The sequence below is a fragment of the Bos javanicus genome, chromosome 8 (genome assembly GCF_032452875.1).
Source record: "Bos javanicus breed banteng chromosome 8, ARS-OSU_banteng_1.0, whole genome shotgun sequence".
In the NCBI taxonomy this organism is placed as follows: Eukaryota; Metazoa; Chordata; class Mammalia; order Artiodactyla; family Bovidae; genus Bos; species Bos javanicus.
This window is the reverse complement of record NC_083875.1, coordinates 110,802,948-110,829,928: the sequence shown is the minus strand read 5'-3', so window position 1 is coordinate 110,829,928 and position 26,981 is coordinate 110,802,948. Positions and strand designations below refer to the sequence as shown.

General features: G+C 43.0%; 1 protein-coding gene across 4 annotated transcripts; it reads left to right on the top strand.

The window, feature by feature from the left end:
- The first annotated feature begins 135 nt into the window (after positions 1-135).
- FBXW2 (F-box and WD repeat domain containing 2) lies at positions 136-26,981 on the top strand. Of its 4 annotated transcripts, XM_061426691.1 has the most exons (8): positions 136-218; positions 321-429; positions 5,797-6,306; positions 14,186-14,380; positions 16,360-16,493; positions 20,557-20,643; positions 21,257-21,426; positions 26,323-26,981. In XM_061426691.1, exons 3-8 carry the CDS (start codon positions 5,817-5,819, stop codon positions 26,609-26,611), a joined length of 1,365 nt encoding a protein of 454 aa, XP_061282675.1. In that variant the 5' UTR covers positions 136-218; positions 321-429; positions 5,797-5,816; the 3' UTR covers positions 26,612-26,981. The 4 variants fall into 4 exon arrangements, with proteins under 4 accessions (XP_061282675.1, XP_061282674.1, XP_061282673.1 ...); XM_061426690.1 differs by lacking the exon at positions 136-218 and having other exon boundaries at positions 240-429; XM_061426689.1 differs by lacking the exons at positions 136-218; positions 321-429 and adding an exon at positions 442-701.

The window sequence follows — 26,981 nt, the reverse complement described above, 5'->3', positions numbered from 1 at the left end:
AAACTTCGGGCCCGGTGCCACAGGTCTAAGGCGTGCGGCGCGTGCTCCGTTTCCCTCTACGATGCTCTGCCCTCACACTTCCGCTTCAAGGCGGGGCCGGAAGTGCAGCCGCGTCCGCTGGGCGCCGCGGGTGGAGGGGCGCGCGGAGATGACGCAGGCAGCACCGGAAGCCGCTCCCCTGTGAGGCTGCGGACCCGGAGCGGCGGCCGCCGGTCCAGGTCTGTGTACTAGGCGGGGCCGGGTCGCGGAGGGGGTTGTTTGGCGCCCGCGCCTCTGCTGACCCGCCGCGCCTCGGGCTGTTTGCCTTTCTCTCGCTGCAGGCGCCATGGCTGCGGAGCGGACCCGGCCGCTGCGAGGCTCTGGCGGCCCGAGCGCGCCTAGTTGGTGTGAGCCCGGCGCGAGGTCCCGGGCCCCGGGGCGCTCGCTCAGGTCAGTGCCGCGCGGAACACGGCTCCGGGAGTAGGGGACCTGGGAGCGGCGAACGGGTTGAAGGGATCTGGAGTTGATTTAGAGATGGGAGAATTGAGTGATTGCCTCCTGGAGCCTCAGTTTCCTTAGCTGCGAAATGAGTTAACCATGATGTCCCAGGGCTGTCAATGAGTTTGAAGGATGAAGCAGTGTGGAGAGGCGGTTTATGAAGTACAAAACGCTGTACTAATGTGCGGGACTGCGCCATAATTGTGGGTATGCCATGGAAACAGGTGTGTATGTGGAGAGCTGCTTGCAATAAAGATAGCAAGGTTGATGTTAAATAATGGTGGTAACCAGCATTCTTGTAGGCTTCCACTGTGCGGATACTATGCTAAACGTTTTATGTGCATTATCCCGTTTATTCCTTGTAAAAACACTTGGAGATAATGCTGTTAGTGGTTACCTTTTACCAGTGAGGAAGTTGGGTTGAGATAGGTGAAGTGATTCGCCCAGGGTCACCCAGCAACAAGTGGGGTTGCAAAGCCCTGTTTTAGAAACCCTATTTGTATTCCTTCAAAGCTTTTAAAAATTCATCTTAAAACTGAAGGTGTATATAAACAGATCAGATATTCATACGGTCTTAAATTCATAAAGAGACCTTCACTCCTATTCCTCAACCCTCCAGTATTCTCTGGAAACAACCAGTATTAACCAGCTTCTTGAGTATTCAAAAGATATTTTATGTATATGTAAGTTTATTTAGATAAGCTCAGAGCCTCTGTTCTCTTTAACCCTGGTTGTGCTTGATAAGAAAAGAGAGGGAGGATGAAGCCTCCCTCCCAAAGATAGCAAATGTCTTGTTTTCTTTCTTGATTAGGCCAGGTCCTGAGAGAGGAGAGGTAAACTGCATTCATCATGTTCAGTCAGGAGTGTTCTATCTTTAGTAAGACCTGGAAGTATAAGTTTTGTTTTGCTACTTTGAGAAGGGTTGGGGCTGGGCAAGATATGCCTGCTCCTTCCTGTGAGACCCAGGGAAAGTCACTCCACTTTGGGGGCCATAAATTTCTTCATTTATTAAGAGCAGTTCTCATACCTTCCACGAGGTCATGAAAATCACATGAGGTAACATCTATGAGTAGTACTCTGGTGTTTCAGACCAGTGCAAAGATGAGAGTTACCTGAGGGAACGTAGGGACTTAATAGCAGAACCAGAGACCAAACCCACGTCTCCTGTCTCCCAGTTTAGGAATCTTTTCACATCCATCTGTTTCGGCGCTTTGTGATTGTTAATACTGAGGGCCAAAGGGCACGTTTTATGTTTAGTCTGAAGTTGGGGTTTGTGGGGGAAGGATGGGACACCATGGAGTGTGGAGAGGGTGGAAAGAGAATGCCTCTCCTGGGAAATCAGCCTCATGTCAGTAACTGCCCTTAATTATAAAATTAAATTCCCAGTAAGTTTGAGCACTTAAGGTTTTTCTTTTTTTCCTGTATATTTTAATCCATTTTAAGAAAAATGGGGGTGGGGGATGGGGGAACAGACCAAAAAGAGAAACTGGTAATGTGCTGGGGTTGAAGGGGATGTTACTGGAGCTTTCCTGCCAGGTACTCATAGTGATAAAACTAACAAAAAGTGCCATTTGAGTTACCCTACTGGGCTGTGTTCTAAGCTTGTCCCTACTGTTTGTGATTCATGCAGTGCCCAAGATGAGCTGGCTTCCATTTTACAGATGACAGAACTGAAGCTCAGAAGTTAGTTGAGTATGTCCATAATCACATAGGAAGTGGCTGAATCTGCGGAAGATTTGATTGACTTCAAAGCATTTTCCTTTACCTCAATCCGCCTCTATAGTTAGCTGTCCTTGACTATTCCCAGTAATGGGAAGCTCACCACCCTGGAGGCAGCTGTTCCATTATTGGAAAACTCTGATGTTTTAAAAACTCCTCCTTCAGTTGAATTGAAATCTCACTTCCTGAAGTATTCCCTGTGGGGCCTTGTGCTGCCAGTACGTGATATTCCTAGAGGCTCTCTAAGAGTTCAGTTTAGACCTATGACCTTAAGAAAGTTCTCTCCAGAGTCAGTTCATTTTTTAGAGAAACAAAAGCTGATTTAAAAAGAAAAAAAATAGTGCATTCTGCAAAGCTAATGGGTCCTACTTTATTTTTAAAAGATGCCTTTTTCATGAGAGTGAGAGATGAAGAACTGGATAAGACCTTCCCATAAAGGGTTCAGTAGCTTAAAGGGCAGTCTTTAAGAGTTGGAAGAAAAATTCTTGTTAGGAGAATGTGTAAATCTCAGAAATGCCTGGGTTTTTAAAGGTGCTCAATGGCAAACTCATGCCATAATCTCTGTGGTGTCATGGGTTCATTGATTGGGTGTGCTCTACAATGTCTCTTAGTTATTGGTAATGATACTGTTTTCATGGGTATTATAAATTTGCCTTGTGTCCATTTAAGTAACAGTTCATTGTACACAAATGTCAGTATTCCTAAGATGTGTATGTGGCACACTTGATGTGTGTGGCCGGGCAGATGTGATAGAAGAAGCCCCTCCCCCCACTTCTTCACGGTAAAACATGATTCCTGGGCACGTGTTTTGGTTATATTTTTAATTGGCCAGGATTAATTAGCTGTTGGCAACATTTTGTGACTGTCCACAGAAACTTTTTTCTTGTCTTGCTGTGAATGATTTTTTTAAAGTAAAACTTTTCCAGAAATATTACAGATAAAAGGTTGTTAGGATTCAGAAAAAGGAGGCTTGTTAATCTTGTTGGTGGCTTTTTTTTTGCTGTGCCAAGCAACTTGTGGGACCTTAGTTCCCTGACCAGGGATCAAACCCAGGCCCTCTGGCAGTGAACATGCAGAGTCCTAACCATTGGGCAACCAAGAAATTCCTAGGACACTGTTATCTTGTGTTAAGTTCATATAACTTGCCATGAACTCATTAGTTTTTGGCAGCCAAGTAAATCCTTAAATTAATGAATCCTACCTAGCCCAAACCCTGCTGCTGCTGCTGCTAAGTCGCTTCAGTCGTGTCCGACTCTGTGCGACCCCATAGACCGCAGCCCACCGGGCTCCCCTGTCCGTGGACCCTGAGACTTATTAAAATAAGTCCATTCACTATTCGATAACATGAGACACCAGATGATGTGATTAGAAGTGGTTTGTTTGCTTTAACTGCTTTTTGTCTGATAACAAATGTTCCTGCCACATTTGATGTTGGGAAATTAATGAAAATGATCTTTACATACCTTAATATTAATGAAGTTGGACAGTGAGATCTGACTATTTGTGTAAACCTGGTAAATGATCATGGCATCTCGTCCCATCACTTCATGGCAAATGGATGGGGAAGCAATGGAAACACTGATGTTATTTTCTCGGGCTCCAAAATCACTGGAGATAGTGACTGCAGCCATGAAATTAAAAGACACTTGCTCCTTGGAAGAAAAGCTACGACAAACCTAAACAGCATGTTAAAAAGCAGAGACGTTACTTTGCTGACAAAGGTCCATCTAGTCAAAGCTTTGGTTTTTCCAGTAGTCATGTATGGATGTGAGAGTTGGACCATAAAGAAAACTGAGCGCTGAAGAATTCATACTTTTGAACTGTGGTGTTGGAAAAGGCTCTTAAGAGTCTCTTGGACTGCAGGGAGTTCCAGCCAGTCAATCCTAAAGGACATCAGTACTGAATATTCATTGGAAGGACTGATGCTGAAGCTGAAGCTCCAGTCCTTTGGCCACCTGAAGTGAAGAACTGACTCACTGGAAAAGACCCTGATGCTGGGAAAGATTGAAAGCAGGAGGAGAAGGGGACGACAGAGGATGAGATGGTTGGATGGCTTCATCAACTCAATGGACATGAGATCGAGCAAGCTCTGGGAGTTGGTGATGGACAGGGAAGCCTGGTGTGCTTCTGTCCATGGGGTTGCAAAGAGTCCGACACAACTAAGTGACTGAACTGATAAATGAATTTATTTTCCTCTTTCATGTTAATTTGGACATTAGGTTTTTAAATTAGTATGACAGTATGATGGGAAACTGGTCAGATTACAAGGAAAGTTTGTTTGTTTTTTTTTTAATCATTGAAATGTTCCAACACATGAAAATCTAATTTTAAAAAAACCCCATGTACTTACTGCCCAGCACTAGTATCTATCAACATGGCTGATCTTGGGAAAGATGGTTTTCACAGATTTGCTTTACTTTTTCTTCTCTTCCCATTAGTTTAGTCCCCATTGTTAAGAGTGGGTAGACACTTGACATAATGTGGATTGATGGATACTTTTATTTTTGGGGGGGAGGGGGGGTTCCAGTTAGCTTTAAAGGGGGAGATGGTATAATCTGATGGACTCAGTGTTCCCAGATCTTATCACCAGGTTGTGATTCTCCTGATGGTAGCTGGCTTCATAAGAGACAACTTGGTGTGTCTGGAAGAGTCCTGATCTTGAGAGCACTGGCTTTCGGTCTGTTCTGTTGCTATTTTAATAGCACTGTTGGCTGTAGGCAAATCACTTACCTTCTCTGACCTGCAGCTTCCTCATGTGCTAAGTGAAGGAAATGGTACCTTTCTTTGTGCGTCTTGTAAGCATCAAGATGACTAATTTGTCTTATTTGTGCACACCTCCAGGACCCTCATGGCTCTTGGGGACACATGAGGTTAAGAGATGTCACCAGCTCATATTAACCTTGTTAAAACAGACCATGTAAGGCCAGATAAGGCTTTTGGTAATTCATGTTCTAACAGGCAATGCCATAAAGGAAGTGGAAGAACCAGAACACCTGAGCCATATAACTTATTGCATCTGCTTATTTTTCTTCCCCAAACCTTTTTGCCTAAGCATCTATTGCAAAAGCTAGTAGTCAGTTCTGTGATTCCTATAACAGGTCAGGTTATACCTAGCCTGGTAACTGATGTCTCAAGTTACTGGCCTAGAGACTGACTTTCTGGGGGTCACATCCTTGTGCTTATTTTTGTGATTTTCGTGCCCAAATAGAGTGTATTTAAGAAAGTGGTGTCATGCTGATTTTGATGGGGTTCTATTATACAGAATACACTGTTTCACAAAGAATGGCTACTTTGTAAATCTTCTACTGTGAAGATGCGTAGCTCGTGCTAGACTTCAGGAGGATTGAGGCACACACCAGAAGTACTTTCACTGAGTTATGTCTTGGAGGTCATGATTTGTTAAAGTATGTTTTCTCAAATGTTTTCTTCTGTGCCATGGAAATTATTTCCGATAAATACAATGTATTAACTGTAAAGTTGTAATGTAAGCTCTAAAGTTGTAACAGTTTTTTGCACTAATTTTTAATACTTCATTTGTTAGCAGTCTTGCTTGAACCGTCTTTTTGAGCAGAACTAATACAATATTTTGATGTGCCACAGGTAAATTTTTCCATAACCTTATGGAGAGAAAGGACTTTGAGACATGGCTTGATAACATTTCTGTTACATTTCTTTCTCTGACGGACTTGCAGAAAAATGAAACTCTGGATCACCTGATTAGTCTGAGTGGGGCAGTCCAGCTCAGACACCTCTCCAATAACCTGGAGACTCTGCTCAAGCGGGACTTCCTCAAACTCCTTCCCCTGGAGCTCAGTTTTTATTTGTTAAAATGGCTCGACCCTCAGACGTTACTCACATGCTGCCTCGTCTCTAAACAGTGGAATAAGGTGATAAGTGCCTGCACGGAGGTGTGGCAGACCGCCTGTAAAAGTCTGGGCTGGCAGATAGATGATTCTGTTCAGGACGCTTTGCACTGGAAGAAGGTTTATTTGAAGGCTATTCTGAGAATGAAGCAACTGGAGGACCATGAAGCCTTTGAGACCTCATCTTTAATTGGACACAGTGCCAGAGTGTATGCACTTTACTACAAAGATGGACTTCTGTGTACAGGTAAGAGAGCCTATTTTTTTTTTTCTTTTTAATTTTTGCGTTTCGTGGAGTGTAATCTTACAGACAGAACAAAATACTCCTCAGGCTTGAGAACGGCAGTCGTTAATTATCTGAGATATCTATGATGGCATAGATAGATGCTCCATCCCTGACTGGTTCCTCCTCTCCCCACCACCACCCCTTTATCCTTTTTCACTCTGAGAAGACAATTATTTTTATAAAATTTTACGAGAAGAAAGCTCCAGACATTCTTATAAATGTGATATGAGTCTGAAAGCTCTGACTACGTTTTTCTATGCTTTTTTTCCATATACGGTCCTTCATGTTGGTTAAAAAAATTTTTTTTTCTTATTAACAGTAATTTTTGGGAAAAAAAGCTGTATAAAAATTGCTGTGTGGTCCTAGCAAATAATTCATTTTGAAAGAATTATGAAACCTCTCTGTGTTTGTTTCCTTGTATTTAAAATATACAAAGGGAGCTATTTCTCTTGCTCTAAGATCCTGTGGTTCTGAGAAGAATTTAGAAGAGTTTGGGCATGGGAATGAAAATAGTTGGATATTTTAAAACTCAGCAAGCAGGGCTTCCCTGGTTGCTCAGTGGTAGAGTTCGCCTGCCAGTGCAGGAGATGTGGGTTTGATATCTGAGTCGAGAAGATCCCCTGGATAAGGAAATGGCACCCACTTCAGTGTTCTTGCCTGGGAAATCCCATGAACAGAGGAGCCTGGCGGGCTATGGTCCGTTGGGTCGTGAAAGAGTCAGACACGACTTAGCGACTAAACAAGAACAACAAGTAGTTAAGTAACTTTTTATTATAAATGTAATGATTAAAGTTAGAATTATGTGCATCTTCCAATTATAATGGGCGTGTGTTTCTGCATATGATGATATAGTTATTGCCCGTGCGTCAGGCAGTACATGTTGACAGCTGTCGTATGCAATGACTAAGCAGAGTTTAGAATGGCTCGAGGTTCCAGATCACCTTGTCAGTGATCACAGTGCTATTCACTCCCATCATATATGATATACAGTACTGGGCTTCCCAGTGGTGCAGTGGTAAAGAAGCCGCCTGCCAGTGCAGGAGACACAAATTGATCCCTGGGTCAGGAAGATTCCCCGCAGTAGGAAGTGGCAACCCACTCCAGTATTCCGGCCTGGAAAATCCCATGGACAGAGGAGCCTGACGGGCTGCCGTCTGTGGGATCACAAAGAATCAGAACCAACTCAGCAGCTGAGCGCAGCACCACAGCACAGGGACATTCGTGTGCTTCCTCCAGAGTGATTTCTGACAGACACTGGAGTGTTAGCCACACCACACGGCTGTCATGTGCTGTTTCTTTGTGTAAATGTGTCATCACTTAGCCATTTCCATACTCGTGCGTACTCAGGTTGTTTCTGTTCTTATGGATAGTTTTGTCTGCGTTATTTTTTCCCTTTGGATTATTCATTTGAGGCAGAAGCCTCAGAGCAGAATCACCAGATCCAGAAGTGTGAGTGATTTCATAGGTCCTCTTAGTGCCCTTTGCAGATGTACTGAATTGATGCTATGCCCGCAGCAAAGTCTAGGGTAAACCTGCCTCTCCTTCAGAGGCCTACCATACTCAGTTTAATATTTTCAGTAGTTAAGAGAGAAACGATTTCTGAAGACTGTTTTAAAATTGAATTTCTTTATTCATTGAGGATGTCCATTTTCTTATGTGGTGACATTCTCTGAAATGCTCAACACTTTGTCAGTTTTATAAAATAAACATTTAAGATATTTCATGGTTTTGTCATCCTGAGATTACTTCATGCTCATGTTATTTTCCCTGTCCTATTAAAAGCCTGATTATTGGAACAATATCATCTGTTCTTCTATACCTTGGTATACTTTGCCACCTGTGGTGATGACTTTTCAATATTCTTTTTGCCTCATAATCACTGGCAGGTTTTTTTTTTTTTTTAAGATGCCATATTGCCTTTGAATTTGGCACTTACTCACACTTGGATCAATACTGGCAGTTGACTCATTTTCAGAACTAGCTCCAGCTTTTTTTTTTTTTAATGTCTTGTTAAAGTTCACTTTTGAAATGCAATAAAACCTTAGTTACTTGGCCCAGAAGTGAGTGGAATACATTCACTGAATTCCCTAATTACCTGGGCAGTTAATATCTACAAATGACTGTGGACACAACCCCACATTTTAAGATTATTCTCCGGGTGAGTCTATATGCTGTCTTATTTTTAGTATGATTAAATTCACGGGCTTTGCTTATGGAAAAGTGTGCTGTTGAAAATGATTCAAAGCATTTGTTTGAAGCAGCATTCCTGAGACTGTTACTAGCAAGAAATATTTGTTAATAGAATTAAATGTGTTTGTATCACCTTGTCACTTAAGAGCTTGTCTTTTCACTGTTGTTGAATTGGGAAATTCTGAATTTGGCAGTAAACTTAGTGACTCAGATCAGCCCTTAAGCAAGCAGTGGAACAGGATTACCAAAAGGGTTAATAATGCTAACATTAGCACAGTACAGATTGTGTGATTGTATGAGATTGTATGTCTGTTCAGACTTTCAGAAATTCTGCTCATCTCTGAAATGGGAAGAAAGGAATGTATTGTGCTTTGTGCTGTTCGTAGATATTTATTTCTAAAATGCCTACTGTGTGACAGGCAGCGTAAGCATGCGAGCAGAATTAGAATTGTTCTTTCCTCAAAGAATGTACACGCTGTGGTCAGGAAGGTAACCTGATTGAGCAAAAGTCTGTGTGTGAACTGTGGCTAATAGAAAACGCTGCCATGGGCAGTTGCTGCTCTGCTGCAGTAGATACTTCCTGTGTGGAATTCAGACTCAGAATTGTCAGGTCTGACTTTTCAGGAGAAGCCCCAAGCCTAGGTTTTTGTGAAATAGCCTCATTTTTTTAAAAAGTATTAATTTTCTAAGTATTATTCTAATTTTAAAAATATTGTGGTTAGATCATATTCAACCTATAAATGGCTATATTGTGACCTCTGACTTGCAGGCAAACGAGAAAAACAAGAGCTATAAAGGAGGTGTGATCAGATGCTGTATTTAACTAGTTTTGTTGTGGTGAATATTTCAGATTATATACAGATGTCAAATCGTTACATTATACACCTAGAATTAGTACATTGTTGTCTGTCAGTTATATCTTAATTAAAAGAGAGACCAACCCCAAAAATGATGTAGTTGAATTGTATGAGGAAAATAAAGTTATGTAGTTTTTCAAAAGAAGGAATGGTTTCTTCATTTGAGAAAGTAGAGCAGTGTTTATGTTGGGTCTTGAAGAGTGTACACATTTTGGAGATGTGAGATGCAGTCAGGGTTTCCCAACAGGAAGAGAAGCATTCTAAAGGCCTGGAGAGGTCCAAGCATGGAGGAGGAAATACCGAAGTCTTAGAGCATAAACGGGGACTCTAAGACTCTTAGAATATGATCTGAAGAGCTAGGTTTGGGCTGGAATGCTGTGAACATGTATTTGGACAGTTTCCTGTGAACTCTGAATGATTTGTGAGCAGAAAGTCTGGTTCAGAGCCTTCCACTTCAAAGAAACTAGTGTTTCTTGTTTCTGTCAGACTTGGGTCCTCTTTTTACAAGATTTTACAATATCCCCCTATCATGAATTAAAAGTCATGGAAGCAATTTATCTATACATACACATTTTGGAAATCAATATAATAGCCAAAGTCTGACCCAGAGGAGAAGTAAGAGAACTGTAATTTACAGTAACGTTGAACACAGGCTCCACCGTGGCTGTTCTGGAAGGTGGTAACCAGGTGTCTGCACCTCTGTGTGCTGTCATCGTGAGCATGGCAGCTGTGAATGGAGAAGGTTGTATTTGTGTCACAGATACCATCCATGACTTGATCTTTTCACATGCTGAACAGCCCTTAGCAGAGTCCCCAGGAAAGAACATCTTTCCTCAGTTTATCTGATGGTTACACTCATAGAAAATTAAGCACACGGTTAACCTGCTCGTGGGCTTTGTACAACAGCAAAAATTGGGCTCAGGTAACTAAGAGTAAGCCTTACACTTAGGAATGTCCGGCAGGACCTTCGGGATGCCCTGCAGGGCACAGGCTGACTCTCTTTGTGCGCTGCAGACGCTGCAGTGTGTCCAGCGTCCCTGGGCTCTGCCGAGTGGAGGCCAGTAATGTCCTCGCTGCGCCAGTGAAGCCACCCTGCCGTTTCTAAAGTGTTCCCCCAGAAGATATTAATTCTTCTGGTAACTTTTAACAGACAGATCTCGAGCTTCCGAATTAAATTACTAGTCCATTGCAGTTCCGATGAGTTTAAATACAGGATACTAAGGGTAGAGATTTTTGAAAGTAGCAGTTGAATGGAAGAGCAGCTATTGAAATAGAAATGACAGGATTTGGCAGTGAATTGGGTATGTGGCAAGGAATAGGGATATTTCAAAAATGACTGAAGTCTTCTAGCTGCATGTATAAATGCGAAGATAGTACTAGTAAAAGACTAGAAACTGAGGATAAATTCAAGAGGATAGATGGAGTTCCATGTGGGATGAACTGAATCTAATTGGATGTGTAAGTGGAGATTCCCGTAATACTTGGAAATGCAGGGTGAGAGCTTTCGAGAGTGCTCAGGGCTAGAGAGAATGATTTAGGAGTTAGTCACATCATAGCTGTGGCTGCAAGTGAAATTTTAAAAGGAGAGAGGAAAAAGAATGCACAGAGTGTAGGGTGGATCCTTTAAGTGTGTACCCAGAGAAAGGGGAGAGGCAAAGAGACAGAAGGCTAATAGGGTTTTAAAAAGGAGAATGAAAGGTGCCTGTCTTAAAGAGGCACTAGTAAATGTTTATTCAGTTGGTTAACAGAGTCAAATGACTCGGGTGGTTGGAGAGCTGAGATCTGATTCTGCCAGTAAATATTTAAACTTAGCTTGATAAGATACCTTACTCTATTTGCGTTGCAGCTCATTTTTCTGCTTACCTTTGTTACCCATGTCTGTAATTTTTACGTCAAAGATTGTTTTCACCCTGTTTTCTGAAGTGAGAGGGGTTTTTTTCCCCTTTCATGTAACGAAAAACATTACTTTCCCACTACTTCCCAGTCACACTGAGCTGCAGTCAGCGCCCCTGTTTGAGGCAGCGCATTCTGACAAGCATTGTCAGTAATTCCTGGATAGTTTTTAGTAGAATGGGTTCCAGGAGTTCTTTATGAATCGATCCTAATGCGTGTTCACATATATTCATATAATAAATAGAGGTATTTAGTAGGTACTTAAATAGTTACATTCCAGGGATTGGTAAACCACAAACCACAGGGGCCAGACCCAGCCGAGTGGAGCAATTGCCCCAGAGACTGTGGCTCAAGAAGACTAGTCTATTTACTGTCCAGTCTTTTATAGAAAAAGTTTGGCTGAGCTCTGGCATAGACTGTTGATGTTTTATTTTTTTGATTGGGGAGAGAGTGCTGATCACTGTATTCATCCTTTAGATTTCAACTTGTTAATATTGAAAATTTTTTTTAATTTTGTATTTATTCTTATTTATTTATTTTTGGTGGAGCCATGTGGCATGCGAGGTCTTGGTTCCCTGACCAGTGATTGAACCCGTGCCGCTGGCATTGGCAGCTCGGAGTCTTAACCACTGGACCAGGGAAGTCCCAAGTTTGGGTATTTTTTAACCCATGAAACTCCTTCTTCACACAGTCCTATACCAAGGCCTGGCTTCACAGCAAATCAGAGTGAACAAATATATGTGAACACCCATTAGGGTCGATACAGTGTGGAGCCAGGCGTGCCTTCTCCTAGGGCGTGTCTGTGGAGCACCTTGATGTTGAGGAGCACAGCCGTAAGCCCAGCAGAACTTCACCTGGGGCGCTTTCTCCTTTCATCCCCTCCTCGTATCTGCTGTGGGCTTTTGTACTGCCCACCACTTTAGAGTTGTTACTGCTTGTTTAGCCTTTCTGTCTTCCTTGGAAGACCAAGCACCATAAGAGCAGGATCCCTGCCTGACATAAAAGTTCTCTAAATATGGGTTGAATGAATGAAGGCGACCCTGTGAAACACTGGCGGTAAATCAGAACCAAGCTCAGTTAGGACCAAACATGTTTTCTTTTCCTGCTTTAGCTTCCTAGAAATACAGTCACAGAATGTTGACTCTGCCAAAAATCTGAGAGGACCTTAAAGGTTATCTGGACCTGTGCTGTCCATCGTGGTAGCCACTCACGAGCACCTGAGATACGGCTAGCTCAACTGAGATGTGAAACAGGAAGTACTTGCTGGATTTTGAAGATTTAGAATATAAACTATTTCATTAATAAATTTCTATATTGATTACATTAGCTGATAATGTGTTTTTTTGGCATACTGAGTTAAAAATTAAATTATTTCCTCTTTTTTGTACTTTTTAAAGTAAATATTAGAACAGTTTACATTGTGTATGTGGCTTGTCTTATCTTTCTGTCGGATAGTATTCTTAGATCATTGGTCCTCAGTGGTTGCTAATAAGTTCGCCTGGCAAGTTCCATGATTATTGGCTCCTGCCTCAGATGTTCTGAGTTAGAATCTCTGAAGATAAGGCCTAGCATGTATGTCTTGATAAAAGCTCTCCAGTGGATTCTGATGCCTCATATGCCATTGAGAGCCACCAGCCAAGTCTCACCTTTCATTTTATAGAAAGGAAACTGAATCCCTAATTAGTAAAATGACAACAAATAGGGGCTTCATTTCAGTATGCTCTCATAGGGATTTCCCAGGGTGAAATTTCTGCTCTTTCATAACTGATAGATATTTTTCCATTGGCTGAAACAGTGGCTCTTGATCAGTCCTTAAAGGTGGAATTGTACATGGCTTTATTTAGTCATTTAAATTTTTTGAAAACTGATCAGTTGGTGCTTTTCCAAGATACCATGTCCTTATTACATCAATTACATTTATGTATCTTCAAAATGACTTTCTCTTTGTCAATTCTTAATATTTTTATAAAGGTAAATTGTGAAACATGAATTAATCATTACGATTTTAAATGTGATTTCCCCAGTGGCTCAGTGGTAAAGAATCTGTCTGCAGTGCAGGAGACATGGGTTCAATCCCTGGGTCTGGAACGTCCCCCGGAGGAGGAAATGGCAACCCACTCCAGTATTCTTGCCTGGGAAATGCCATGGACAGAGGAGCCTGGTGGGCTACAGTCCATTGGGCCACAAAGAGTCAGGCATGACTTGGTTACTAAGCAGTAATGTTGTGAATTGTTACACAGTTTTCATCAGAGGCAGAAGTGAAACCTGTGTTTTATCTTGCATAATCTTAAGAGACTTTACAGGCTCTTTGCTGAATTGTTATGAGTGTCTGGGAATAGTTTATGTCTTGTTTTCTTTGAAGCTCCTTCACACATTTCAGGATGGCTCAAGAAATTAGCAGTTAGCCTTTATAGAAGTTAACCCGTGATCGGGGCTTGTCTTTGACTTGCCTTAGAATGGACATGTTCCAGCCTACAGCTTTACTATTTCAGCATTGTTTGTTTGTTCAGAGTTGTTGGATAATGGACAGGCAGGCAAGTGTGTACATGCAGTGACAGGTAATACCCATCATTTTAAGCTTAAGTCAGAGAGCTCATGATAGCCAGAGATGCAGGGAAATTTACAAGGGACGCACCGAGGGGTGCGCCAGTCTTAACACAACTCTATAACCTCGAGCGTTTGGGGAAAAGGACTAAGGCTTGGAGTCCGTCCCAGGGCTGCTAGCACTGTTTTGGAGATGCAGAACAGGCTGTGTTCCTCTCTCTGCTTTGGTTTTCCCTAGCTATAACGTGGGAGTGCTGGAGGAGGTTAAAGTTCTCCTTTAAGGATGCGATTCTGGGGACTGATGTTACTTCTTTAGTGTTTGTCTTCTTATTAACCTCCCTGTTTTTCTCTTGAAGGGTCAGACGACTTGTCTGCAAAGCTGTGGGATGTGAGCACAGGGCAGTGTGTTTATGGCATCCAGACCCACACTTGTGCTGCGGTGAAGTTTGATGAGCAGAAGCTTGTGACAGGCTCCTTTGACAACACTGTGGCCTGCTGGGAGTGGAGCTCCGGAGCCAGGACCCAGCACTTCCGGGGGCACACGGGGGCGGGTGGGTCGCCTTTCTTCAAGGCTTTCCAGTTACTCTGACTTCGTTGCTTAAGGCCAGGGGCCAAGAATGTGATCCCTCTTTTGTTTTTGTTTTCTTAATGTAATCTGTCATTCCCCCTACTTCTTCTTCGGTCAGTACAGTTAATCCCTTACTCAGGTTATTCTTACAGTTGTACCTCGAGCTTTGCTTTTCCGTGGCCCGATTTTTAACTCGCAATGCCTTTGTACCCTTAGGCGAGGAGAGGCAGTTCTTCTTTTCTCCTGTTTCATTTATTTCCTGTTTGCACAGTCGGCCCCCTTTGTTTTGGTCAAATTCCATACCTCCAAATTGAGTAAATGTAAATTCAGTCCACTTTATTTGTAGAGTTAGGACTGGAAATCCTTAGTAGTGACTACACAGATTACATCCAGTTGGAGCTTGGTTGATGATAATCTGACTGCTGAGAGACCAGATGAAAAGGAGGTCCCCGCGTGTTTCCTGATGAGGTTGCAACAGCCTTAGTCTGTAAAGTGGCCACCTGAATGAAACCTTGTGACCAGAGCATCTCCTCTGCCGCGTCGTATCCTGGAGCTTTGTGCAGCAATCACGTGGTCTAGTTCCCTTCTCCTCCCCCGCCCCCATTACCCACTGCATTAGCCTCTGAGAGTCACAGTCTGTGCTCTTGAGCATCGTTTATGAGCGCCTTCCTGGACACCCTGAACAGGTTGAGTCTCTCTGCTGTAGGCTTCCAGTAACCTGTGTAACACCTGTCATCCAAGTGAGTCTGGTAACTGGTTCCCCCCCAGCCTGTCAGCGCTGGAACGGCAGGGATCCCACCTGTCTTATTCACCCTTAGGTCCTGAATTCCTTGCATGGTGCTCAGTAATTCTTTAAATTTAGCTGTTTTATGGCAAAAAAACAACAACAATAAACCCCACCGAATCTGCACCCCCCCCCCATTTTGTTTGTCATCCTGTACATTTTTCTTCAGTCTGCTACCACTTGTTTGTGGTAATTAATATTTGAAGATACATGATTTAATATGGAGCTTATGTAGCAAACTGAGTGCAGTATTCCACATTGTCAAGGATTGCACCTGTTCCAGGTGAGTTTACACCTGGTTAGCTTAGAGAGCCCTGTTCTAAAAAATTTCCCCCTTACTGTTCCCAGGACATTGCTGTGGCTTTTCCTAACTCCGCGCCTTTGCTGCTCCCTCTGCCTGCAGTATTCTCTTTCTTTTCTTGATAAACTCTGCTCATCCTTCAGGGCCCACCTCCAATATCGCCTCTTCCCTGAAGTCCTCCCTGATCCCCCTGGGCAGAGTTAGTCATTCTCCTTGGTGTTTCCCTAGCAAGAGGTAAACATTTACTTTTTTTTTGGACTTCCTTCTCTGTCCCTCACTTAGTCAGAGTTCCTTAAAGAAAAGAGCAGTGTCTTCATCTCTGCGCCCCTGGTGTCCCTTCAGAGCTTGACGAGCATTTGAACACAAGTACTTGTTATACTCAGGCACTGTTTAGGTGCCAGGGATATAGGTCTGAAGAAGTCAGACAGTTGAGAGAATGGCTCAGTCTGAACTTAAGATCTTCGCTTTGTGTTTCTCATTACCCTGGCTTTTCTTGAGTATGAGTACGCTTGACATTTTATCTTACGCAGTAAATAGTACAAATCTCAGTAGGTCCACCTGTTTTTCTTCTCAGTCCTGAGAAGAAATGCCTGTATCTCCTACACTTGTTTGTCTCTGACTCTGAAGCTAGTACAAATATGAGAGATTGTATATTCCAGGGACTTTCCATCCTTAGGATAATAAGCTATAATACTAAGAATTTTGCGATGGGTATTTTTTTTAGCAAAAAATTGCTAGTTGAGAAAGCACCCTTCTTACAGTAGTTCTGGTTAAGAAACCACACACTTGGGCACTGGGAAGAATAAGTGTAATTGAACTCTGTCATACGAGACCCTCAGGCAGAGGTGTGTTTAACTGTGTGTGTTGTGTGCACTAGTGTTCAGTGTCGACTACAACGACGAACTGGACATCTTGGTGAGTGGCTCTGCAGACTTCACTGTCAAAGTGTGGGCTTTATCTGCTGGGACGTGCCTGAACACACTCACCGGGCACACAGAGTGGGTCACCAAGGTGAGAAGACTTCTGATGCTGACATCACTCTTGCCGAGGGTGGGGAAGCTGGGGGCGGGTTGGAGGACGGTAGACAGTGACTCATAAGTGTAGATGAGTCATAAGATGGAATAGATGCAACCCCAAGGCATGATGGTGTACAGCAGTGACCAGCATGTGAAAGACGCTCAGTAAATTAGTGAATGAATGGCTATGGACATGGGAGGATGCTCACAACATACTAGGTGGATAGAGGGAGTGAGTAAAACAGGTTATAGCAAAAGCTACCTAGAGTATGATGATAGTTTCTGAATGTGCTTTTGCACCGAAGTGTTGAAGGTGATTATTTCTTGTGAAGTTGTGAGTACTTTTTTCCCTTTAGGATAAGCACGTTTCTTTTTAAATCAGAAAAGCAGTTTTCATTTTGAAAAAGAAAGCTCTTGCTGGAAGTGGAACAGAGGGAAATGTGCAGTCTCTTTAAAACACCATTGTGCTGGTCTCTAGCCACTTTTATTCAACGTATAATTGGAAGTTGTAGCCAAAGCAGAAGAAAAAAAGGCATCCATGTTGGAAAGGAAGAGGTAAAACTCTCAGGATTTGCGAATGGATGATAATATTTTGGTGACAGCATCAGAAATCTGTTAGAACTAAAACATGTAAAATTGCAAGATATAAAATCTATATACAAGATCTGTTGCATTTCTGTACACTGATAAAGAACTATCAGAAAAAGAAGTAAAGAAAAAACAGTCCCATGTACAGTTGCATCAAAAAGAATGAAATGCCCTGGGAATAAATTTAGTCAGTGTATAACAGAAAGACCTGTGTATTGAAAACTGTGAGACATTAATGAAGGAAATTGAAGTAGACAAATAAATGGAGAGTTGTTTCATGCTCACAGATTTGAACAGTCAAATGTCCATACTTTCCAAAGCAACCTATAGATTCAGTGCAGTCTGCATCAAAATTCCAATGGTATGTTTCAAGGAAATAAGACAAATAATCCTAAAATTCATACGGAACCATGAAGAAAAAAAAAAAAACCTTGAAAGGGCACAAAGCTGCAGGCATCATGCTCTCAAACTCTGTGACAAAGACACAGTAATTAAAGCAACGTGATGTTAGCAGCACAGACGCTTAGGTCAGTGGGACCGAATTGAGGGCCCAGAAGTAAACCCTTGTGTCCATGGTCAATTCATTTACGACACAGGAGCCAAGAATATATGATGGAGAATGGACAGTCTCTTCCATGAATTTTGCTGGGAAAACTGAACAGCCACATCAAAAGAATGAAACTGAACCACTGTCTTAAACCGTACATAGAAATTAACTCAAAATTGATTAAAGACTTAACACACCTGAAATCATAAAACTCCTAGAAAACATAGTGAACATCTTGACATAGGTTTTGGCAGTGATTTTTTGAATCTGGCAACAAAAGCAAGAATAAAGTGGGATTGCATCATACTAAAAAGCTGCACAGCAAAGGAAGCCATCAACAAAATTAAGAGGCAATCTACTGAATGGGAGAAAATATTTACAAATCATAGGTCGTGGGCTAATATCCAGAATAGATAAATCATACAACTTAAGAGCAAAAAACCAAACAGTCTAATTAAAAAATGGGCAGAAGATCTGAACAGACATTTTCCCAAAGAAGAGGTATAGATAAATGAAAACAGCGACTAACAAGTAAATGAAAAGATGTTCAACATAATCATCAGGATAATGCAAATGTGTATCGGAACCAAAATGAGACACCACCTCATACCAGTTGGAATGGCTATTACCAAAAAGACAAGAAATAGCACATTGTTGGTGAGGTTGTGGAGAAAAAAGGAACTTTATTCACTTTTGGGGAATGTAAATTGGTGCGGCCACTGTGAAAAACAGTTTGGAGGTTCCTCAAAAAATGAGAAATAGAACTTCCACATGATCCAGCAATTCCCCTTCTGGGTATCTATCCAAAGAAATTGGAAAACTCAGAAAGATGCATGCAAAAAAAAAAAAAAAAGAAAGATGCATGCATCCGCATGTTCATTGCAGTATTATCTGTAATAGTCAAGATACAGAAACAACCAGAGTTGTTCATTGATGGATGGATGTATATGTATATTGAAATATTATTCAGCCATAAAAAAATGAAATCTTACGATTTATGATAACATGGATGGACCTCAAGGACATTATGCTAAGAGAAAATCTTGCAAGAAGTGAAACCAAAATTTACAGCATCTTTCAAAGAATATTGTGATATTTTCTAGTTTTAGAGAAAAGAATTGCTGTGAATATCAAAAGCCATGTTAATGGAAATGCCATGGAGAAACACTTCTTGAGCCTACCGTGCTGTTCTCTGAGGGGCTGAGTATATATGAGTGAGCAAAGTAGACCCAGGCCTAACACGAGTGTTAGTCTGGTAGGGGAAATAGTTATTACTCAGTAATTTCACAAATAAATACATAATCTCAAATTGCATTACGTGCTTATGGAGGAGTGTGGTGTTCTCTGAGAAAGTCTAGGAGGTTGTCTGATTCAGTTTGATTGAGGGAAAGCTTTTAGAAAAGGGGCCAAATATGAAGAATAAATTGGAGGTAGCTGTGTACAGAGTAGAGGAGTGTTTCAGAGGGTGCGGTGTGTGCACAGGCCTGCGGTGGGAAAGAACCCAGGACTTTTGATAACCTGATGCCCTGGAAGACCAGCGGAGCCGAGCTGCAGTTGGGGGAGGTGTGGGAGCGGGAGCCGTCCGGTGTGCTTTACCAGACCTTATTAAGGATTCTGTATGATTCTAAGTGTAGTAACAAGCCATCGAGGAGTTCTGAGCAAGAGTCTGGTGTGATTCATGTTTTAAGAAAATAACTGCTGAGTGAAAGAATGAATTCGAGTGGGGCACAAATGGGGCACAAGCGGGTGCTCGGTGGCCAGTTAGGCTTTTGCAGCAAAAGCAAAAGAGACCCCTGGCTTGGACTTGGATGGCGCCAAGGACAGAGAAGGACACATGCGGAGGCCGTGTCTTTGAGGCAAAGCCAGCTGAGCTTACGGGGACCAAGGAGAAAGATGACCAGTGGCTTTTAGATTGGGTGGGGCGGGTGACTGTGTGAGAAGACCAGTAAAACCACTGAACTGCACACTGGAAAATGGTTACGATTCTGCATTTTATGTTCTGTGTATTTTACCACAGTTAAGACAAAAACTGGAAAGACAAATCTGTACTGGGCGCATTCAGTTTTAAATAGAAAAGTCACATAAGACAATTTAGTGTTAGTTAAAAAACAGTGGATTTGGAGCTAGGACCTGACTATAATGTCTAGACAAGTGACTGTTCCCTTCAGGGCCTGAGTTTCATCATCTGCTGAGTGTTCTTGTGAACATTAAATGAGGTGATGGGACAGCTCCCCGCAAATTTCATTTGTATCTGCAGCCCAGGCTTCTGAGTGAGTGAGCCTGGCCTCCCTTCTCACTTTATGCTGATTTAATGCTAAAATAACCAGAACCTAGTGTTTACAGATTATCCCAAGTGCTCATGGGATTTTAGCTTCTATTACATTCATTTTCATTGTTTTATTTCATTTTCAGTGCGATTATCTGAGATAATAGGTGCCCCCAACCTCTGTTTTTAAAGATGAGGAAACAGAGATGAAGAATTTAGATGGTCCTGCCCAAGGTTGCAGAGTCAGCATAAGACAGATTCTGGTCGCAAGTAGAATGTCTTTTCTCTTTATGACACACGTACTTACGAAAACAGGTCATTTGTACCTATTATGTGTATGGATTTTTTAATTTCCTATTCCTTATCATTTTATGACGTCACATTTTCTGATTTTAAAAATCAGTCCTAATGTCTGCTTCCAGACCAAAGCTAAGAGTAAATGCTGCCAATATTAGACACTTTTGGATCCTGCTGGTAGCCTAGAGAATCTAGTTATAATAAAACTCTTAGTAAAGGTTAACTTGAGTTATAGTTAACATAGAGTTATAGATTACCCACATACCATATCATTTGAAGCTCTTTTTCATATTTCACTTAAAAGGGATGTATATAGTACTAAAAGCGTCTTTCTATAACATGGATGTGTATTATTTCTAGGTGGTCTTGCAGAAGTGCAAAGTCAAGTCTCTCTTGCACAGCCCTGGAGACTACATCCTCTTAAGTGCAGACAAATACGAGATCAAGGTGAGGTTTTTTTCCCTTGATTAATTTGCTTCATGAAAGAGTGTGGTACAGGGAAATATTTCAAGGGAGGCAGGAATGTCTTTAGTCTAAGCCCTCTTAAACCCATTGGAAAGAGAATTAATTCATTTTCTCTGTGCTCTAGGCAGTTTCTAAGTCTGATTTATAAATGAAGGGGGAAAAATCCACAGAAAAATATCTTCAGTGCATTCTTACCGTTTTCTTAAGACATGTATCTCCTGCCCTCCTCCATTCTTAGATATGAAGTATGAAAACATAAACATCTATTTGTATAATAATAAAAGCAATTTGCAAAAAGTTTGCAGAGCACTCCGGCATATATTTTTATTTCATCTTCTAAGATGTTCCATATGGTAGGCACTGTCTTCATTGCAGGAACTTGGGTTCAGAAGAGGTTGAATATTTTACACAAGATTACACAACACATAGGTGCCAAATAAGAATTTGAGCCCTTGCCTCAGCTGTGAAGCCTGTGGTGTCTCCAGTTCACTTCAGTTTGTTTCTAACTTAAGCAGACACAAGCCACATTGTTTAAAAACGGGTTTTTCTCTGGTGATGCGATCTATCATCTTTCCTAACTTTCTTTTATCTGTAGATTTGGCCAATTGGGAGAGAAATTAACTGTAAGTGCTTAAAGACGCTGTCTGTCTCTGAGGACAGAAGTATCTGCCTGCAGCCAAGACTTCATTTTGATGGCAAATACATTGTCTGTAGTTCGGCACTGGGCCTCTACCAGTGGGACTTTGCCAGTTATGATATTCTCAGGTAATATTTCTTTGGGCCTTTACTGTTAATAGTCTGTTGCAGTTTATTAATAAAGACAAAACAGTATTTGGATAAACTAGTTAATAACTTGCTTTGGGGAAATGTTTACTCACATCATCTGTGCTGAAAATCTCAAACAAAAATATTTTACAGGCAGTAATTAAATTAGAAAGAGGTATATGTTAGAACGTAGAGACTCTAGCTTCTAATTCCTCTTATGTGCTGTGTGCTCAGTCACATCTGACTCTTTGAGACCCATGGACCATACGTAGCCCACCAGGCTCCTCTGTCCATGGAATTCTCCAGGCAGGAATACTGAAGTGGGTTGTCATTTCCTCCTCCAAGGGATCTTCCCCACCCAAGAATCAAACCCGTGTCTCTTGAGTCTTCTGCATTGGCAGGTGGATTCTTTGCCACTGCACCACCAGACAAGCCCAATCCCACTTCTTAACTCTGAGTTAACTTCCCCTTTCACAATGTCTGGATTCTCCTGCCAGTTTTTCTGGAAAATGGAAGAGTTTGGATGAAAAGATCTTTCAGATTTCCTCTAGTTGTAATATTTTAAGTTCTACTTCCTGGTCATTTCAAACTGTGCATTAAGGAATCAAGTGACCTTCTTTTGACTAGTAGAAAGACAGAGGTACTTAGAGAATGTTACAGCCTGCGGGCTTTCTCTTCACCGAAATAGAGGCCTGTGGACAGTTTTGTGATTCACTGCATAGACCCCTCTGGAGACGGCAGTGTATGGTAGCGTATTGGAGGCCGGGGGAAGCCAGTGCTGTGTGGTGATGAAGAGAACCGACTTTGGTGATAAATAAACCTTGCTTTAAGACCTAGTTCTGTAAGTTTCTTAACCTCTCTGTGCCTCAGTTGTCTCACCTGTAGAGATTAAATTAATTGCCTCTAATGAGGATCAGTCCTAAATGAAATCAGTCCTGAATATTCATTGGAAGGACTGATGCTGAAGCTCAAGCTCCAGTACTTTGGCAACATGATAGAAAGAGCTGACTCATTTGAAAAGACCCTGCTGCTGGGAAAGATTGAAGGCAGGAGGAGAAGGGGATGACAGAGGATGAGATGGTTGGATGGCATCACTGACTCAATGGACATGAGTTTGAGCAAGCTCCGGGAGTTGATGATGGACAGGGTGGCCTGGCGTGCTGCAGTTCATGGGGTCGCAAAGAGTTGGACACAACTGAGCAACTGAACTGAATGGGGATCTAGCTCAGGACCTGACAGTCTGTGTTATTAATACTTCTGAGAAGTCCTACGTAAAGAAACCTGTTTTAATTTGTTTAACCTACTGTACCTCCCACACATTGGCATGGTGCCCTTGCTTGGAGGCATGCCTATTGACAGCCCACAGAATTAGTGTTCCATATCGTGCTTCCCTGGTGGCTCAGATGGTAAAGCGTCTGCCTGCAATGCGGGAGACCCGAGTTTGATTCCTGAGTCTGGAAGATCCCCTGGAAAAGGAAATGGCAATCCACTCCAGCACTCTTGCCTGGAAAATCCCATAGACGGAGGAGCCTGATAGGCTGTAGTACATGGGGTTGCAAGGAGTCGGACACGACTGAGCGACTTCACTCACTCACTCACTCAGTGTGCTTCAGAAAGGACTGCCTGGAGACAAAAATTGAACACTTTATCTTCATTGTTTTTACGTGTGACTGTTTAGAGGTCAGCTCGAATGGGATCTGATCCTGCCGGCCAGCAGCTGACGGCCCATCTTTGGTCGTAAAGTTACAGCCTCATCACTGTCTTCCTGGAGTCAGACATACACTGCTACTTTTTTTTTTTTTTCTAACCAGTTAGATTTCCAAGCTATCAGAATAATTTCTAGAAATAATTGATAATTGCACCCTGACGGAACAGATCCTAGAAAACATTGGTCCAAGCTCTTCATTTTACAGGTTGGGGAACTGAAGCTGAGAGAGGTTAGGGGCCTGGCCGAACATCCCACAACTCACCCTAGCCCAGCACCCACCCCACCTCCGTCCGTGCATCCGTCCATGGCTGGATCATCCAGTAGACATATGCCCAAGGTAGCAGCAAGCCAGAGAGAAGGAACTTTTGAAAGAACTTGATTCTTTGCAAAGTAAGAAATTCAAGTACAGTTGGCCATGGGTTTTGCACCCACAGATTCAACCAACTGAGGATGGAAAATTTTTTTAATTTTCAAAAAGTTCCAAAGAGCAAAGTTTTGAATTTGCCATGCATCAGCAACTATTTTCATAGTATTTACATTGTATTAGGTACAAGCAATCTAGAGGTGAATTGAAATACATGGGCGGATGTGTAGGTTATATGCAGATACTGCACCTTTCTGCACAAAGGACTTGAGCCCCCATGCATTTGGTATCTGAGAGGGCTCCGCAGCCAGGTCCCCCCAGAGACGACTGTAGTCACCATGGGGAAGTCAGGTCTTTGGTAGTTTACTAATATTTTTGTTTGAAGTAAAGTTTGGAAGAGAGGGGTGCTGAGGCAGGGTGGAAGATAGGTGTTGTAATCTTTCTCATGCTTGGAGTCTATAAAGGTTTCATTGAATCCTGCACCTGCTTTTCTCCTGTAAGAATGGCAGGTGGAGTCCAGATTCCAGACGAAAGTTCTGTTAGTTTTTGCTGTTTGGATATACAAACAGGAACTTTTGAAAGAACTTGATTCTTTGCAAAGTAAGAAATTCAAGTACAGTTGGCCATGGGTTTTGCACCCACAGATTCAACCGAGGATGGAAAATTTTTTTTAATTTTCAGAAAGTTCCAAAAAGCAATAAATAGCTGACTACATGCAGATGTTTTAATGGTTGGGAGAAGAGCAACATGGAATGGGGTACTCTGAGACTCTGCCTAGTTTGAGAAGTAAAGGAAAGCTTCTTTGAGGAGGAGGGTCAGGCCAAGCCGTTAAGGGTGAGGAGATGCATCTAGCTAAGTCCTAGGGGTGTGAGTGTGCCGTGAGGATCACGGTAGACCGAGCGTGCAGCCTGCTGACTAGGGGTGTGAGTGTGCCGTGAGGTCACGGTGGACCGAGCGTGCAGCCTGCTGACTAGGGGTGTGAGTGTGCCGTGAGGGTCACGGTGGACCGAGCGTGCAGCCTGCTGAGAGGCCCAGGACCCACCGGTGCCCGGTGCACCTGCGTGACTGAAAGGCCAGCGTGGCAGACGGGAGGACAGTGGGAGCCAGGAAAGGGGTTGAAAGTTCGAATCAGGTGGTAATAGGTGTAAATTTAAGTGTGAGGTTAAATGATTGACAGTGTCCAAAAGCAGAGTGGGGAGACCAGCTGAAAACCCTGGGCGGTAGTGCAGGCAACAGGTGATGTCCTAGATCAGAGCTGTGGCAGTTGAGGTCGCAGTGAATAACTCAGAGGAAAATTTAGGAGGTAAAACCAGTAGACCTTGGTGGTTGGATTTGTGGGTTTAGAGTTGGATGACTGCCACATTTCCTGTCTCGAGTGTCTGGGTGAATGAGCAAGCAAGGAAACAAAGAGAAGCCGGTTTGGCTACGAAGTTTCGTTTTGGACCTGAGGAGTGTGAGGAACAGGGCTTTGTCTTCATGCTGAGTCCCCCTCCCTTCCTGGTCCCAGACTGGAGTCCGATTCTGTGTACGCTCTTTCCCTTTGACCTCCCTGCTGGAGCCCGTCGTGCGGGGCCTCTCATGGATCCTTCACTATCGAAAGGTGATGACTGTGGTGATTCTCTCCGTTTCCTCTGGTTAACGTCTGCGCGCACACTCGTTGCGGGTGTCCTTGTTTAGATGTAGAGCAGACGGGATGTCACCTGGGCTCAGGCGGACGGGCGCAGCACTTTGCACAGCTCTGTCTTGTCGCTCTTTTCCCAGCGCTTCTGAAGAGAACGCTGGCGTGTCACCTTACTGAGTGTGCAGAGACTGAGAGCTGCTGTTTTCATTCGTGTGCCTCTTCAGCACGGTCTCTCCCCGCTTGTGCCTTTGTCATCAGTGTTTTATGAACTGCCAGCCTGAGAAGGTTAAAGCTGTCCTCCCTGCTCTCCCAGTTTTCTCTAACTTACTACGAATCTATTATTATTAAACGTTTCTGAATTATTTGGGAAACTTTATATTTTCAGCCTCTGACTGTTTTGAGCGGAACCTGTGTTTGCTGCCTGCAGAGCAGAGCAGCACCAAATCACTTGATTTTCTGCCTTCTTTCTGGGCTTGGGGGGTTCCCCTCGGCCAGTGCAGTCTGCCCTCCACATCTGTGTGCTCTGCATCCACGGCCGTGGAGGGCTAGCCGTACTGTGCCGTTCTATCCAAGGGACGCGAGCATCCTCAGATTCTGATATCTGAGGGGTTCAGGAAGCAAGGGATGGGGATGATGTATAGCAGTTTTTACCCAACGGTAAGAATGGAATGTTAGACTCTCCTTCTGACTAGTAACTAGCTAGTTGTAAAGCCTTAGTCAGAGTATTTACCCTGGCTGTACTTCAGTTTTCACATCTTAGAAATAAAAATATTAAATGAGATAATCTGAAAGATCCTTTCCGGCTTAGATGGGCATTTTATGCTTTTATAAATGTTTGTTTCCTTATATGCCTGTGTTATGTTATTATGAAGGGTTTTTTTCCCACACCTTTTTTCCAAAGTAGGGTGAGTTTTATGTCTTCATATTTTCCTTTTTATAAGAAAGTTCATTTAGTTTTAAATTTGCTTGAATTTTGTATTGTTTTTTTCTTTGACTGCACTGCTCACAGGATGGAGGATCTCACTTCCCCGACTGAGTATCGAACCTGCGCCCCCTGCAGTGGCATCGCGGAGCCCTCACCACTGGACCACCAGGAGATTCCCTGTATTGGTCTTAAGTGTCTCCAGAAAAGATTACAGCAGCATAACAGATGCACAGTGGCCTTCATGCCTGGTTCACGTCTCTTAACTCTCATCCTTGCAGGGTCATCAAGACTCCTGAGATAGCAAACCTGGCCTTGCTTGGCTTTGGAGACATCTTTGCCCTGCTGTTTGACAACCGCTACCTGTATATCCTGGACTTGCGGACAGAGAGCCTGATTAGCCGCTGGCCTCTCCCCGAGTACAGGAAATCCAAGAGGGGCTCCAGCTTCCTGGCAGGCGAAGCATCCTGGCTGAACGGACTGGATGGGCACAACGACACGGGCTTGGTCTTCGCCACCAGCATGCCCGACCACAGCATCCACCTGGTGTTGTGGAAGGAGCACGGCTGACCCCGTGAGCCGCTCCGCCCGCTGACTTCGGGTGCCGGGGCTGCGGGTTTGGGGTGCAGCCTCTGTGGTAGCCGACTGCATGAACCAAAGTTCTCACCTCATGGTATCATCGCGCAGTGCACAATCATGTATCTGTTTGCGGGGGCCAGGGCTCGGGGCGGGGGCTCGTTCTGTTGACACACAGCACAGCAGGCTGGCGGGGTGCACCGCTGGTCCATTTGTCCTTAGTTTGTGGGTCAGTGTGAGAGGCTGCATCTGGGGTTCATCTTTCTTGAATATTGATTTTGAGTAAAGAAATTTAAGTGGCTCATTAATCTGCTAATTGGTTGCCTATAAAAACACAGTCTGTGATTAAAGCTTTTTACCATTG